The 17,437-nt window shown below is 42.8% G+C and overlaps 1 protein-coding gene across 8 annotated transcripts in view; it reads right to left on the reverse strand.

Moving 5' to 3' along the window:
- Positions 1–3,289: 3,289 nt before the first annotated feature.
- The window catches only part of LOC106572235 (polyhomeotic-like protein 2), a 42,582-nt gene continuing 28,434 nt past the window's right edge, over positions 3,290–17,437 (reverse strand). Inside the window, exons 7-14 of one of the 8 annotated variants that reach the window (XM_014146245.2) lie at positions 14,506–14,791; positions 10,382–10,960; positions 7,316–7,524; positions 6,745–6,877; positions 5,752–5,863; positions 5,233–5,359; positions 4,810–5,089; positions 3,290–4,433 (exon numbers count right to left, since the gene is read on the reverse strand). In XM_014146245.2, the coding sequence (XP_014001720.2) occupies positions 4,279–4,433; positions 4,810–5,089; positions 5,233–5,359; positions 5,752–5,863; positions 6,745–6,877; positions 7,316–7,524; positions 10,382–10,960; positions 14,506–14,791 (1,881 nt within the window). In that variant the 3' untranslated portion in view covers positions 3,290–4,278. Of the gene's footprint in view, positions 4,434–4,809; positions 5,090–5,232; positions 5,360–5,751; positions 5,864–6,744; positions 6,878–7,315; positions 7,528–7,989; positions 8,377–10,381; positions 10,961–14,505; positions 14,792–17,437 lie in introns of those variants that run through there. The other 7 variants (XM_014146244.2, XM_014146246.2, XM_014146248.2 and 4 more) reach the window with 7 other exon arrangements.

Raw genomic sequence — 17,437 nt, forward strand, 5'->3', positions numbered from 1 at the left:
CACACTTATACCCATTGTGCCTAGCTGCTGTAATGATCCATTTTTGTTTTCTATTCTCTCCCTAGGAAGGAGATGTCCTATTCTCTCTGGAATCAGTGAGAAAACTTTGATGGACAGTGAAGGGACGTTTAAGCAAGACCAGCACAGTGGCTGTGTGTGCACACCTTTCTCTCCCTGAAGAATTCATTTCTTTGTTCCAAAGCAAGGATGCTGGGGTATCCTTCGCAAGGTTAGGTGAGTTAAAGCTGCACTCCTTAACATTTTCCAGTAGGGGGCACTCATGAGTAAAACTGCATCCGGAGTCCAGGTGAGGACCGGGTTTGGGAAACCAAACTAACTAATTAGCAACTGAGCTTCCAAACTGTAATTTTGAAAAGGAAGAAGTGACCCGATGATTGATTGCCTGAAAAACATTGGTATTTTACCATTTATTTTCAAATATGGATAATAGTGTTGAAAGTCCATTGGCTTATTAGTGGATTCTTTCTGTAATATTGTGAAAAACTATAAATACCGTGTGTGCGTGTGTACATGCACACGCTTCTAAATGTACAGTATTTGCATGTGTCGGTATCGTAAATACTTAAGGGAAGATTATCTGTGGTAATTGTACTGGTTGTGAACAGCAGGTGTGGCTGCCCATCCTCATGCCTGTGAGAGCTACATGTACTGGCTGTTGAAAGGGACACCTGCCAACCTTTCTACAAGACATCTCATTTATCTTGTCAGTTTCAAGCAAAATATGTTTGAACCAAGATTAATATTTGTCAATTGCTGGTTTCTCACCATGTCAGATTCTAATAAGCTTTATACTCATACTGTTACAGTGGTCATGGCATCTCAGTCTATACACTAGAGAAGCATATGTGAAAGACATTTCTGTATCAGCCAATTGAATAGTTCTAATTAATTATTCTCTCACTGCCCTGTTATTGACTGATTATTTGTATAGGAGACTCCACTCAATGTATATCAATTAAATGTATTCACTAAGTAAAATATTTTCCAACTGGACTTTGATGTAGATACTATGGTCTTTTATCACTGCAGAAAAGTGTACACACATACCATTAAGGTTTTATTTTTGGAGTACAAAATGTATACGAAAACTAGTTCCATAAATACAAATACTAAACAAGTTTAGAACTTGAAGAATGAAAAGTGAGTTTCTAATCCTAAACATCAGATACAAACATGATGCCGATGACACTTTGGTTTGAGGGTTACAGCAGGTTTCAAAGTCTATAAAAGGCCTGCAGGACATGTTGCAGTGACGAAAAAAAAAAAAACTGAGTGATTATCTATTAAAATCTGCATTTTATTGTGTAAACTATCCCTTCAATATGATACTGAGCACAAAATGGATTTGGAAATGGTGGTGTTCCCAAAAATGTATTCATTTAGATCACTAAAATCTATTCCAAATGTCAAGTTTTTCACCCAAAATAGGTGGGGGAAACCTGAACGTCCCTCCATATTCCGTTCCAATTAACCCTAGTAGTATATCACACAAAATAATACAAACTTGGAATGACAGTTTATTTTTCTTAGTTTCGCACTAGAGTTTGTAAGAGTAATTGAATTCCACTACCCCAGACTTCTGGAGGCCAGGGACCCTACCTGGTGGCCAGTTTGACAGACAACTACATATGGTTAAGGCTTGTCCCTTTGAAAATGGCCTTCACGGAAGTAGAAAGAACATTGACACAGGGCAATAAATTAAGAAAGCAAACAAAATTATTCAAATTTAGAATCCTTAAACACCTGTTTTCTTAACACAAAAGGCAAGAGATAAAAAAGGATGCAATGATTTTAGGTTATTTTGTTGAATTTATATACAAAAATACTGAAGTAAGTATCACAACCCACCAATTCAAGGCGTGAACTGTAACATTGTGTACTGTCCTGTGCAATGGATGGTGTTAATAACCTAACAACTCAATAGTCCTAGGCAGGTTTTCAACCACTTTCCCGCCAAGACCAAAATACCCAAAACGCCAACTTCCAGTCAAGAATCAAATATACACTGAGTGTAGAAAACATTAAGAACACTTTCCTAATATTGAGTTGCAGCCCCCTCCTTTTGTCCTCAGAACAGCCTCAATTTGTCAGGGCATAGCTTTCACCTAGATTCACCAGTCTAGGTCATGGAAAGAGCAGGTGTTATGTTTTGTAAACTCAGTATATTATCAATGGAGAAGTAATCCAGATGCAACTACCTCCATTTTTTTTAAACTGACTTACAGAAAGCTCCACAACTTTGGCGACTTAAGTATATAAACTCACCAAAAAAAGAAACGTCCCTTTTTCAGGACCCTGTCTTTCAAAGATAATTCGTAAAAATCCAGAAAACCCTTTACAATGAAGATCTGTGAAGTTTAAACACTGTTTCCCATGCTTGTTCAATGAACCATAAACAATTAATGAACATGCACCTGTGGAACGGTTGTTAAGACACTAACAGCCTACAGACGGTAGGCAATTAAGGTCACAGTTATGAAACTTAGGCCTTTCTACGGACTCAAAAACACCAAAAGAAAGATGCCCAGGGCCCCTGCTCATCTGCGTGAAAGTGCCTTAGGCATGCTGCAAGGAGGCATGAGGACTACAGATGTGGCCAGGGCAATAAAATGCAATGTCTATACTGTGAGACGCCTAAGACGGTGCTACAGGGAGACAGGACGGACAGCTGATCATCTTCGCAGTGGCGAGCCGCGGTTTTGTCTCACCAGGGGTGATGGTCGGATTCGTATTCATCATCGAAGGAATGAGCATTAAACCGAGGCCTGTACTCTGGAGCGGGATCGATTTGGAGGTGGAGGGTCCGTCATGGTCTGGTGTGTCACATCATCATCGGATTGCAGGCAATCTCAATGCCGTGCGTTACAGGGTCCTCCTCCCTCATGTGGTACCCTTCCTGCAGGCTCATCCTGACATTACCCTCTAGCATGACAATGTCACCAGCCATACTGCTCATTCTGTGCGTGATTTCCTGCAAGACAGGAATGTCTGTTCTGTCATGGCCAGCGAAGAGCCCGGATCTCAATCCCATTGAGCACGTCTGGGACCTGTTGGATCAGAGGGTGAGGGCTAGGGCCATTCCCCCCAGAAATGTCCGGGAACTTGCAGGTGCCTTGGTGGAAGAGTGGCGTAACATCTCACAGCAAGAACTGGCAAATCTGGTGCAGTCCATGAGGAGATGCACTGCAGTACTTAATGCAGCTGGTGGCCACACCAGATACTGACTGTTACTTTTCATTCCCCCCCTTTGTTCAGGGACACATTATTCCATTGTTAGTCACATCTGTAGAACTTGTTCAGTTTGTCTCAGTTGTTGAATCTTATGTTCATACAAATATTTACACGTTAAGTTTGTTGAAAATAAATGCAGTTGACAGTGAGAAGACGTTTCTTTTTTTGCTGAGTTCATATATTTTTAAACCTCCCACTTCAGGCTGGATGTGCATTTCCTTTTAATTTAGCAAATATTTGCCTCGTATTTTAACTCTGCATTGTTGGGAATGGGCTCATAAGTAAGCATTTCACTGTAAAGTCCACACCTGTTGTATTTGGTGCATGTGACATGTGTAGTTCATGCTTGCATAATCTATGAGCAGAATTACTTAACCTCAATTAGCCACAAAATCTTAGTTTGAAAGAGGCTGTTTACTAGAAGCTGTGCGGCGCCATTTTCCATACATTTTCCCCGACATGGGCCAGCCCCCTAACAATTCGAGTTCCAACCAATGTGCTTCAGCCCCTCACTATTTGAGTGACAGCTAGCAAGACGCACACAGCAGAGCGAGAGCAATGACGTGGTGCACATATCTGCACATATGTAGTACGTAATTTTCAGGGACCACTTTTGGCTCGTGAGCGCTACTTTCAGAACTACTGGCTAAAAAGTATACAGAAGTACCAGGAATCTCTAACTACTAATAACGGCGTTTATGAACTTAAGTACCACCATGTCCATTTGAGTCTAGCTGGGTAAGTTACTTGTGCACAGTACAACATCCACAGTACAACTCATTCAGTAGCTAACGGTTCCTGCATTGCATAGGAGAGTCCAAAGAGACAAAGCTCTAAACTCAGATAGCGTTGCCAATATGCTACGGACCATCAGCTTCTATGAAACAGAGAGACACCCTTCGTCCATCCTCCACCACCATGGGACCAACCTGCCACAGCGGTAGGCTTGAGCCTGGTCAGAGTACCGTATAAATACGGTGTTCTGGACACTTTCCGGCAGTGTGGAGTGGCTCCAGAGAGGAGGGGTTACGAGTCTCTCAGCATACTGATCTCGGCAAAGAGCTTGAGCGCAGGCCCCAGTTTGATATTCATGGTGCCCATGAGGTGGTCCTCTTTCAGCAGCAGCAAAGACTGGCCGTCGATCTCCTGCGAGCGGAACTCCTTGGCTATCTCCAAGCAACCTGGGAACAAAACAGCCACTCATCAGCTAGCTTTCTAAAAAATATATATACTAAAAAAATAACATTACACATAACCACCAGGTTGTAGGCAAGTCTTTTCTAAAAATCCCTCTTGCTTGCTGCTTGATTTATGACAGGGGTCAGGTCACCAATTATGTTCCTGGAACCGATATCTATGTTTTAGTTTTAGTTTGATTTCATTTGTATTTCAACTAATCAAACGACTAAGTTTGTTGACTGAAGTAGGTGTGTTACTACTGGGCTAAAAGAAAAGCCTAAACACCCTGCATTTCTCCAGGGTGACCACTGTTGTATTGGGCTGCTACTCTGCCATTTAGCAACCGTTGGAGTAAATGGAAAATGTCGCAGTGCCCACCTGGCAGGGAGCAGATGAACTCGTAGACCTCCTCCACGTTCCACTTGGCCGGGTCGCTGGGCTGGAAGAGGGGCAGCTCTTGTCCACAGCCCTCCGTGTGCTCAGCCCCTCTGCCCGCCTGGGACCTGGGAGCACTAGAGCTGGCAGCAGACAGTGGGGGTGAAGGGGGACCCTCGTAGCTGGACATGTCTAAACACTGGCTGAACTCCCTGTGACCAGGGTGAGAGGGGTGGCTGGATGTCACCGATCCACCCCCAGGTTGTTGCCCAGTAGTGGGAGTCTGAAAACACAAAGGAAGGATATAGCTTTGAAGTGATATGGGATTATTGCCATTCTAGCCAGAAAGAGGGTCTCAATGGAAATATGTTTATGAAGTCATATAGTGCTTTGATTCTTGATATTTTGTGAACAGTGCCATTTCACCTGTTTTTTGGTCTCGGAGCTTGAGTTCTGGTGGTTCCCAACGGATGTTCTCTGCTTCTTCAGTTTCTCCATCGTGGTTTGTCGATTTGGAAAGAGGCCCATTCGCTTTGTACACCCCACATTGTACCTGCACAAACATTTTATGGGGGGAAAAAAATAAATGGGCAATGTATCAACAAGTAGCTTGGGTAATTAAGTGTTTAAGGCTGAGCAAGCCATTTGTTTAATTGTCAATTCATTTCTAAACATCTGAGTAACAAATGAAAAGCTCAAGTAAAGAATAAGCCATTCATTTATTTGTTATTCCTGCACTTGTGTACTACTGCTGTAATTACTGCAGCAACAACTGCTGGCGAAAAAGTCATTCAGGATGCCTGGGTTATATTCATTAGACCACACCTTTGCTAAATGTTTTTCAATGGAAAATAAAAGTTCAGATAGTCCCTCCCTTTTGCAGTACGTTTCCTTATGAGTACGACCCAGATCTCAGTCCCAGCATCTTGTCTACCCAGGCCTTACCGTTTGGCACATACTGTGGAGCAGAACCTCTTGGATCTCTTGAAGTTGTAGGCAAAGTCCACTCTGCCACACAGCTCACACGTCAGGGTGGGCTCCTCTTGCTGCTTCAGCTCTGCACAGCAACAACAGTTTCACGTCAACACATGGGAACCAGAGAAGCAGTGGTAAAAATACAGTGGGTATTAACACAATGCGGGTTGGCATGACAAGTAATGAGCGTGGCTTCATGTCTACGGAGGCAAGTGGTTGGTTGACTTTCTGATGATCAGAGAGTTGATGTGAGACTGAAAGAAAACCCTAAAGACAGTCCTACAGTACGGATCAAGAAGAGCAAATCCAAGTGCCAATATGTACAAACATTTGTGCTGAGATTCAAGCAGAAGTGGGACGTGAAGCCAGGTAGCCAATGCCACAATGATAAGCTTGTAGTTCTGGGTTAATAGGCCTTTTCTCATTTGGGCAAAAGTCCATCCTCCGTCCTCTCTCCTCTGTGACTGGATACAGATAAGTGGTCGAGGAGTGTGTCAATTCATTAGGAGGCAAATGAAAGACAGTCCTCCACTCCTCGATAGCCTCCTTTTGGCGAGGAAGCACGTGTATCCTACAGCAGAATAGTTTTGATATCTGCCACACCCTCTTTGAATCAGCTGTTGTGCATGCTTTTCTCCTCCGACAATACACATTTAAAAACAATCTGTTTCTTGTCCTTTTATCTATAAAATGTCTTGCACAACTAACCTAATTCGTTTTATCACTTTACACTTATTTTGGGATTCCCCCTTGTAAACGTAATTTGCAAGTGGAGAAGCTTCTCATTTCGTATAAGCGCATTTTCGTCCACGTTCACTCTCCTCGGCCGCCTCTCCTCGATTACCTTTGACCTTTTTGAAAAGGGGGCAAGACGGAGGAGAGAGGACGCAGGAGTTGAGCAAATCTAATTGAGAAAAGGCCATTGAGTGGGCCAAGCAAGATGTCTTCTGGCTGGTCCTTTACCTTGCTGTGATAGGTCCTCCATCTCAGAGTCAGTGGTGCTGTTGGAGGAGGTAGTTGTCTTCTCTGAGTCAGAGTGAGTCTGCTGTTTGTGTTTCTTCAGGTTCTCGATCAGCAACGACAACGGACGTTCCACCTGAAAGGACAGAGACAATTCACGTCATTCATGCTGCTTACACCGGTAGTAAAATGCTGTACAGTGCATAATGATATGAATGGTTTAGTCTAATTTAGTCCACTAGAGGGAAGTGCACTACTGGTCATGTACATGGATAACTATGTGTCCTTATGGTTCAGTTGACTCCAAAACAGGCGTGCAGGGGCGGATTAGGCTGGTAAATTATTTGCCCAGTGGGCCTGTCTAACTTCTTTTTTTTGCGCAAAATGATCCTTATTCGGCTAGTAATGGGGGCCTCAAAAAAAAAGAATGAATGGGCCGGTGTGGGGACCAAGAGGAAGAGTGTGTTAGAAATGCCAGGGCCGTTTTCTGGTCCCAGTCCACCTGTGTGTATGCCTCTGCTTCTGAAGAGCCATGTGCCCAGTGGGTGGAAAGCTTCTTCAGAATCCTACTCACAGGGAAAGGCTCTGCTCCCTCCTGGATCACAAATCCTTCAATAAAGTGGGTGAGGATCTGGGGTTTCACTATGGCTTGAGGCAGTTTGCTCTCGCCATTCTGTGGGGTACTGCCTGTCACCATGGGCGCATTGTTCCCATTCCCTGAGGTCATGACTGGAAGTGAGCCTGCACCTGGTTGCGCATTCAGCCACTCAGCATCTCCCTTACCTGCTGGCATAATAATGGCATATTTGTGAGTAAATAAAAAGGAAATATTTGTGTAAAATGTTAAACTGGCATGCAGGAGTCAGTGCTGAGGTGATAATAATAGAGAATGACCAATCATGTAACAATAATGATAAATATGGACATGTTTTACGCAGTGAAGAATTAATGATTCTAGTAGAAAATCTGGAACACTTTCGAAATTGTTTTGTTTATTTTCCTCCCCGCATCATTCTACATCTACAAAAAAACTACTTTCGTCAATAAAACAATTAAGATTAGTAGGTGTATTTAATACAAAGAATGTACTGTATCAACTAATCATTCGTGATCATTGCGCAAGGTGCTTATTGTCCCACATGCGTATTGTTTCTAATAGATTGCGGTATAAAAGTGCAAAGGTTTCGTCGACATCATTAAAACTACATTTGCCCACGTTTGAACATTAACTTAAATTGAGAAACACACCATAATAAATGACAAATATAGACGCTCTGATTCAAACGCCCCGACAATGGTCAACATCGGAGCGAAAGCACACCCAAAGACAGTACTCCGTGGCACACCCCTTTGTTCCACTGCTCCAAGCAACCCTTCCTTTCATATCCCGTCCGCCAAGGCAACATGGAGCAAACAAATCATGTGCTCAAACAATTCACAAATATTCCGTGGAAATACGCACCCGTTACATAAGTAGAAACTACACAAGCAATGCAATCACATCCACACTTTTTCGTATGCTTTCTTCAGTTTGTTCGGCACTATTATCCCTGCAAAAGTACACAAGCAAGTAGCCTTTGTATGCGTGAACTGAATAGAAAATAAAGCGCCCCCACCATTGGCCCACGCAACTTGCAATGTGATCCAATGGTGACGAGTTGCTCAAAACGACTCCCTCTCTGATTGGTTGGATTGGCTAACTATATTTTCCCCTCCCACTGCTTCCAGTACAATCTACCACATTGGTGGAGTTTGATTAAAATGAACCGCGATGCACCGGTATATGGCCCGTGACGTCAAAAAGCAAAAGTGGGAGGAGCGCCCTTCTCTATTCGAACAGTAATTGTCCATATAATATAAGTTCTAATTAGTGTATTTAACTAGTTTTCATTGGGATGAGAGATAGATGTTATCAAAATATCAATTTTACATTTGAAAACACAAGTGTCACTTTTGTTTTGAGCCGACTTGCCCGTAGACCAGAGCGGGGAACCTGGCTCACTGCCCGGAGGCAGCTCGGTTCCAAAGAGAACGCAATCACTTTCACCCGGTGCAAATTCTTCCCACCTGGGAAACCCGGTCCACATAATCGAATCCCCTCAATATTTGAGAACTATATTGGCAAGACAGAACTGAAAGCCTGTATGTAAAAATAACATATTTTCATAGATTTAGTGACAAACGTTTGGAATGGGAAATGTTGAGAGGTGGATTTTCTCAACTTTTGAGCTATGGGTCTAGAGGTATAGGACCTCCAACGCTTTCATGACTTGTCATTATGTCAAAAACTACCACGTAGAGTAAAGACTGTGTTAATGAATTATATGTCATGACATATACATAGCACGTTTTCTACATAATAATATGTATATTTATACATAATATACATATTATTTAATTCAGCTGTCTGTCACAAGATGTCCACAAGCAGACATGCTGGCCTAGGCTTGAGGGTGGACCAAGGTTTTAGGCATCACTGGACTTGCTAGATCAAGGTTGTAATTATGGCCACCTAACAGTAACACTTAGAGGAGGATTGTGCCATGATCACATGGTGTACTGCTGTGATTCAGAGGAGCCAAGTAGCAGTGGTGGCCACTTCAGTATCTGCAGAGTAATAGCATCCTGGCCTCTTGAAAGTATATTATTCATGTTTGAATGTCTGAGTGGATGTGCCTCACTCAGATACACCTGTCAGACATGACGAGCCTTTAGGAAATAAAGCACTCCCACCATTGGCCAGCGCAACTTGGAATGTGATTCAATGGCGACGAGTAGCTCAAAAGGACTCCCTCTCTGATTGGTTGGATTGGTGGACTCTATTTTCCCCTCACACTGCTTTCCGGTGCACGGTATATGGCCTGTGACATGAACAGGCAAAAGTGAAAGGAGCGCCTTTCTCAAATCGAATTTTTCATTGGGATGGCAGATTCTTTTAATCAAAATATCACTTTTGCATTTGAAAACACAAATGTCACTTTTGTTTTGAGCCGACTTGTATACAAATTATTTTCACCTGGTGCAAACTCTTCCCACCGGGTTAACTTGGTCCAGATAATCGAATTCCCTCAATATTTGAGAAATATATTGGTAAGGCGGAAGCCTGAAAACTTTCTCCCCCCTATCCCACGGGAGTGACAAAGCCCAACCCTTTCCCGTAATTATGGCTAAAGCTGTCACGTTCCCCCAAGTGGCAAGGTTGGACAATGGACTCTGGGGCATGACAGATTTAGTATTCTGCTTGAGGGGAGCGCTAGACTGGGGATGGCCATTGTGCCTGAGCATACAGATGGACGTGAGTGAGTGAGTGAATAGGTTGTTGGTGGGTTGTGGGTTAGTGAGTGAGTGAGTGAGTGAGTGAGTGAGTGAGTGAGTGAGTGAGTGAGTGAGTGAGTGAGTGAGTGAGTGAGTGAGTGAGTCATCGAGTAGGAGAGTGAGTGAGTCAGTGAGTGAGTCATCGAGTAGGAGAGTGAGTGAGTCAGTGAGTGAGTCATCGAGTGAGAGAGTGAGTGAGTCAGTGAGTGGATGGGTGGGATGTCACATTACTGTATCAAATTGAACAGTCAGTCAGGGCTTCTGGTTATCCATAAGTCCAATGACTTAGAGATGCAACCTGTGACATATAAAATATAATATCTACCTCCAGTGGGTGTGGTGGGGTTGCTGGGATCCGATGGGCATTGCTCAATAGTGATGACCTCAAGAATAGGAGGGGCTGTTGGCTGCTGTAGGAGGGGAGTGGAGCTGTTCTCCGTGACTACCTCAGACGTGGGCAGCTCCTTGCCAGCACTATCCTGAACCAGCTGAGAGGCTGGTGTAAGAGCTGTTGGCTGGATCTGGAGGTCGACTGCAGCCATCTGCACTAGCTTGGTGTTGGGCAGTGGAGCAGCCTGCATCTGGGTGACCACAGGGGTTGGCCCGTTGTGGGTAAGAATCTGGGGACTGACAGTGGAGTGGAAGATGGTGGCCTGCTGGCTAGGAACATTGGCAGAAATAAATGGTTTGGGCAGTACAGGGACAGGGCCCTCCTTGGGCTGGGGCTGGATAGCCAGGGCCTGTAGCATCTGGGCCTGAGAGTGACTGTGGATGGAGGCTGTATGTAGCACTGGGGCCTGGCCCCTCAGAGAAAGCTGCTGGGTCTGGTGTCGCTGTTGCTGGAACACAAACTGCTGCTGTTTTTGCTGCTGCAGAAACTGGTGCGTCTGGATTTGTGCATACGCTGTAAAAACAACACATAACTCAACATTAGTCTTTAAACTAAGAAATATCAGGTTTCATTCACAAAACAAACAATAAAATGTAGCTACCCTTGTACGTAATTCTTAGTTGTGTACATTTCAAGTTAGGATTTGGCCCTAAATGAGTAAGCCTCAGAAATATCTTACATTGGTTACCACAGCAATAACTTCCCAAACAAACAGACACCCCAGGGCATGTTCATCTTTGGCTTCAGTCAGTCAAGCCTGGATTAATCCTCACTCTCATAAAATGTGTTTATACGCCAAACAATAGGTTCCCTGAGGCCAAACACATGACCATGGTCTGTGGAACTAGAGAAGATAAACATCTGGGGGAAAGAGCCATTGATGTAGTCGTAGGCGTACGAGTAACAGGACACTTAAAGACAGCTTCCCGTTTTCAAAAACATTGCCGCCGTTCCACATCAGAGTCTTGCAAGCGCTGCAGTTTGTAAAGGTCTGTGGTTACTATGGACGTTCACTTATAGGAGAGCGAAACCCAAATCAAAACACCATCAAAGCCATGTTATGGCTAGTGACTTTGAATGTCTTTGAGTATCATAAAAAGCGCTATACAAATAAATATTGTATTAGTGAAATTAGGATTTCATGAGTAGTCTCTTAAAGGTCCAATGCAGGTGTTTTTATCTCAATATCAAATCATTTCTGGGTAACAATTAAGTATCTCACTGTGATTGTTTTCAATACAAATTGTCAAAAATAAACAAAAATAGCTTCTTAGCAAACGACAATTTCTCAAGCAAGAATTTAGCTAGGACTGTCTGGGAGTGGTCTGAATGAGGAGGGAAAAACTGTAAATGTGCTGTTATTGGCAGAGAGGTTTGGAACTCTCTTTCTTATTGGTCTATTAACTAATTTACCACATGGTGGTGTCACCATGGAAGGCCAGAACTCCCACCAAAACAGCTCTTACACTAAAAGGGCATTAGTCATTTTCACAATTTTACAGTATTATTCCAACATCATAGCGTGGAAATTTAAAACACTGGAAATCACATTTTTGACTGCACTGGGCCTTTAACAGAAAACCATGGTAAACTAAAATGAACCTGTAACTAAATAGTCCTAAGTTTCTTTAATGGATTTGTCCCCTAAATCATGTACTGTATGCCAACCATCACTGTAAAGCTAATACCTTTGACATCCCCTTCAGTCCGTTTGTATCGTGCTACCACAGAGTCTGCCTTCAGGTTAATGTATCCAGTCACCTGTGTCTCATTCTACACATGACATTCTCAACCCAATGGGACCTAGTGGTGAAACAGCTGTAGTCCTCCATGCATGAAGCCCAATCACTTTTGATTGAATGTGTGCAGTAGATGCCTCTACTGTATGTGAAGAGCAACAATTTCTGGAGGGGCAGCACGTCTCGTGATCATTAGCCTTCTTGGTTTCCTCTGCTGTGGTCCACTCATAGAATGCCTGCCTCACCATTAATAAGTACCTCAGTCAGGCCCCAAACTGGTGCAAACGAAGGCCTTTTTGACAACTTACTCTGCTGTGGTTTGGGGATTATTCTGTGGAAACTATTCTACAGCCACTAGTTATGTGACAACTCCTTTTAAAGCGGTGTGCCAGCCTTCTCTCCAATATTCACACACCACTTAAATGTGTTACTCTGCCAAGTCGAAAAGCTTCAAACTGGCTAGCTGCGGGGAGACTGCTTTGTGTCCAATTGAATATTGCAACTTTGGGTCCAGACCGCAGTCTACTTTTGGTTTTACACATATCAATAAATAATTTAATCCAGCACACAATGTTCCGAACATGAACCAATTGAGCCTGTCAAAATAACCCAACAGACGCAACCCTTACAGGAAAATCACATGATTTCACAAGTGGAAAATGTGAAATCATCATGTGAAATCATATGTTTTTGGGTCACTTCACATGCGTTCACATGTGAAATTCATTTGGTTTTTCCATAAGGATAACTAAATCAAAAATAAATGCCACCAACAATATTTTTATAAAACAGTAGCGCAACCCCTTGTGGCATGCATTTTAATCGGAAACAGACGTTTCTGCCTCTGATCTATTGATTTTGGACGCTGAGATGGGGGGAAGGGTTTCCTGTGCGCACATGGTGACAGAGGGGAAGATGTGCAGCGCTGAGGGGCGTCCCCCCCAGCCAGCCCCCATCTGGAAGTAGCTCATTAGGAGTAGCTCAGACCTATGGGTCAAGCCTTCAGCCGTATCCTCCACTGCAGCCTTGCCCTCCTCACCTTTAGCAACACTAGGGAAACCGTCTGGTTCGGCTTAGGGTTGCTTAAAGCTCCAGTGCTGCAGGAAGGAGGTGACTGTATAAGATGGTGTTTGGGATATCCCTTTTATCCCAACTACTAATGAGATCCTCATGGGGAAAAAGTCTCTCCTCCTCGTGCAACAGTTCAGCTTATAACAGTGTCCGAACTTCAAATTTTACTTTTACTTCACTTCATTCCTAAAGAAAATAATGTACTTTTTACTCCATACATTTTCCCTGACAGCCAAAAGTACTCGTTACATTTTAAATGCTTAGCAGGACAGAAAACGGTCCAATTCACACACTTATCAAGAGAACATCCCTGGTCATCCCTAATGCCTCTGATCTGGCGGACTCACAAAACACAAATGCATTGTTTGTAAATGATTTCTGAGTGTTTGAGTGTGCCCCTGGCTATCCATAAATAAAAACATAATAAATCAAATTGTGCTGTCTAGTTTGCTTAATTTAAGGAATTTTAAATTATTCGTACTTTTACTTTTGATACTTAAGTATATTTTAGCGAATACATTTACTTTTAGACTTTTACTCAAGTATTTTAGTATTTTACTGGGTGACTTTCACTTTTACTTGACTCATTTTCTATTAAGGTATCTTTACTTTTACTCAAGTATGACAATTTGGTACTTTTTTCCACCACTGGTCAAGGAACTCTTCATATTAGAACTAAGCTGAGTGTATTGCTGCTGTGTTTTGAAGCTGCCAGTCGTCTTGCCAATAAGATACTTTTAGAAACCTTCTCTGCCATATTTGAGCTGTCACTGGGTTCTGGCTGAGGCTTGCTGTCTGATCTTAGGCCATTTCCCCTTTACGTCCTGTAATAATAATACATTTCCTCTGAAAGTGGGTCCACGTGAATAGGGCTGGCAGTCTAATGAAGGGTTGGCCTGCATTTACAGTACAGCCTTCTCTTGGATAGGTCTGACAGACAGCCCTGTGCCGGCCTGGTGATATGGTATGGAAATAGAACTCAAAAGGACCTATAGTGGAGACAAGGTTATGGAAGTGTCTTTTGACAAAATTGTGTGGTAAAAACACCTCTTTAGACTTGCTCTAACTGTGTGTGAAATTTGATTTATCTATAGCAAAAGTAGAAAATCAACAGCTGCCCGCCCTGGCTGCGGCTACATGCCCTACTGTTATCATGTTTATGAAACAGTGTTGGTGTCATCATACTCCACCCACATTCAGGCTTATATAACAATTACTATTAAACCTATGCTTCTTTGTTATGCTAACCTTGAACAGGGCGCTTTGAGTGTGGTCTACCTGGGCTGATGAGGGGGTGACTGCTGACGGCCATCACACTGCGGCTCACGGATACAAAGTGGCCCTCACCTTTCTGCCCCCCCTTTGATGGGGCCTTCAGGGACCCCAGTTGTGTTCCCTGTGGCCCCTGGGTTGGACCCCTGAGCTGGCCAGCCAGGGAGACTTGGGCCCCTCCAGACATCGGTTTGAGATGAAGGCCCTGGAGCTGAGAGGAGGAGGGGGCCCCCTGCTGACTACAGATGGCAAGGTTCTGCACCTGCGGGGAAAAGGAGATTTAAAACGTCATCATGGGAAAAATTCCAATTGGACAAAAGTCTGTTCTCTCCTAAACTCCTCCGCCCTCCGTGACCCGGAAACCAATGAGTGTTCGAGGAGAGTGCCAATTCGTTAGTAGGCAAACAAAGGAGCAGGAAGTAGTGCTGCCGTAGTGTGGGGGAGCTGCACTCCCTCACTTTTTTCAAGTCAGTCAGAGCTGGTAAAATACTTATGGAAAATTAATTCTGATAAATTCTAAATAAATGATATTTAATCACCACTAAAATACCATGAAAACGATAGAATGACAAACAAAATAAATCAGTAGGCTATAGCAGCCTATAGATACAGATGTAGGATCTTAATTTCAGCCAGTTTGCTACAGCAGGAAAATAAACCTGCAGCAACAGGAAATGTGAATTATTATGTGGATTATAATTAATGGCATTTTGGTAGGGGATGGTACATTTTTTGTTAGGGCAAATCAAGTCTGAAATTTCTAAGTGGAAATGACAAACTTTAGAAGCCTTTTTAAAACTCAAATACACAACAAGTTTGCATTTCCTGCATTGCAGGAAAATTCTCAGCAACAAAAAAGTGATCAAATTAAGAAGATTCTACACCTGTAGGTAAATGTTTCTTCCCTGTCTTCTCACTCTGGTTGTGGCACCAATGATGAATAATGCCGCGTTCAAAACAACGGAACTCGCAACACTGAAAGCTCCGACGTATGACTTGAGCTCAAGACAACTCATGAAAAAACACAGCTCAGACTAGAAAATCTTTTGAACGGTCATCCAACTTGGAATTCCACGTTTTTTTTTTTTTACTATTCAGCTTCAGATAAGAAATGACTGAGCAGGTGTTTTTGGTGTATCATATTATAGACATACTATGCTACAGTATATGCTATTATATTCTGTTCTGTCATGTAAAATAAAAAGGAATCATTATGTGATCTTGCGAGATGTTGATTCAGCTTCTATTTAACGTCATTAAACGAGCACCACTGTGAGAGGTGATAATCTTCTATTTGTAATAGGACTATTAGGCGTAGGCAACAGATCTTGATGAGGGTTATTTTAATTGATGGGAGCGCCCTTCGAATCGTGGTGCAGAAAGGGCAGCACCGTAACCAACTGGTCACATATAATTCTGGATTCCACTGCGCAAGAAGGGGTGCGTGGAGCTTTATGAACATCAAGGCAGACACGCAGTGAATTTGGATCCTATATCTCGTTGGTGTGATGAAAGGTTCATGCGGTGGATCAGTTTGTCTACATATGCAATAGAGGTGGTACGTTTATGTAAGCTAATCACTTGGACAGTAAGCGCCAAATCCATAACAAACTGTTTTGAAGACAGCCATTTTAGCAAGACCTGTCTGTGGCTGTTCTACATTGGATTTTGCCCGCTCAAAGTGGTCAAGCCTCTGACCGATGGGCCTCTGCACACATGACTACAGTTATCATTTTACTATAGTGGGCTAAATCATTGTCACACAGAGTGTTTCTTGGTAGTCAAACAAATCTACTTTGAAACAAAAGTATACACTTCACACACATGGTTATGCGATTAAAAAAAGAAGACATCTATACCATGTCAGATACAGAGTTGAAATGTATTCAGTTTTGAGTTTGCATCCCAATATTATACTTTATATACAGTACCAAACAAAAGTTTGGACACACATTCTCATTCAAGGGTTCTTCTTTATTTGTACTATTTTCAACATTGTAGAATAATAGTGGAGACATCAAAACTATGAAATAACACATATGGAATCATGTAGTAACCAAAAAAGTGCAAAACAAATCAAAATATATTTGATATTTTAGATTCTTCAAAGTAGCCACCCTTTGCCTTGATGACAGCTTTGCACACGCTTGGCATTCTCTCAACCAGCTTCATGAGGAATGCTTTTCCAACAGTCTTGAAGGAGTGCCCACATATGCTGATTACTTGTTGGCTGCTTTCCTTCACTCTGAGGTCCAGCTCATCCCAAACCATCTCTATTGGGTTGAGGTTGGATGATTTCGGAGGCCAGGTCATTTAATGCAGCACTCCATCACTCTCCTTCTTGGTCAAATAGCCCTTACACAGCCTGGAGGTGTGTTTTGGGTCATTGTCCTGTTGAAAAACAAATGATACTCCCACTAAGTGCAAACTAGATGGTAATTCTAAATAAATTGAATTCTAAATAAATCACTGACAATATCAGCAGCAAAGCACCCCCACACCATCACATATCCTCCTCCATGCTTCCCAGTGGGAACCACACATGCGGAGATCATCCGTTCACCTACTCTGCATCTCACAAAGACACGGCGGTTGGAACCAAACATCTCAAATTTGGACTCATCAGACCAAAGGACAGATTTCCACTGGTCTAATGTGTTTGTTGTGCTTGTGTTTCTTGGCCCAAGCAAGTCTCTTCTTCTTATTGGTGTCCTTTAAAAGTGGTTTCTTTGCAGCAATTCGAACATGAAGGATTGATTCACACAGTCCCCTCTGAACAGTTGATAATCAGATGTGTCTGCTACTTGAACTCTGTGAAGCATTTATTTGGGCTGCAATCTGAGGTGCAGTTAATTGACGATATCTGAGGCTGGTAACTCTAATGAACTTATCCTCTGCAGCAGAGGTA

Source organism: Salmo salar, chromosome ssa15 (genome assembly GCF_905237065.1).
Source record: "Salmo salar chromosome ssa15, Ssal_v3.1, whole genome shotgun sequence".
Lineage (NCBI taxonomy): Eukaryota > Metazoa > Chordata > Actinopteri > Salmoniformes > Salmonidae > Salmo > Salmo salar.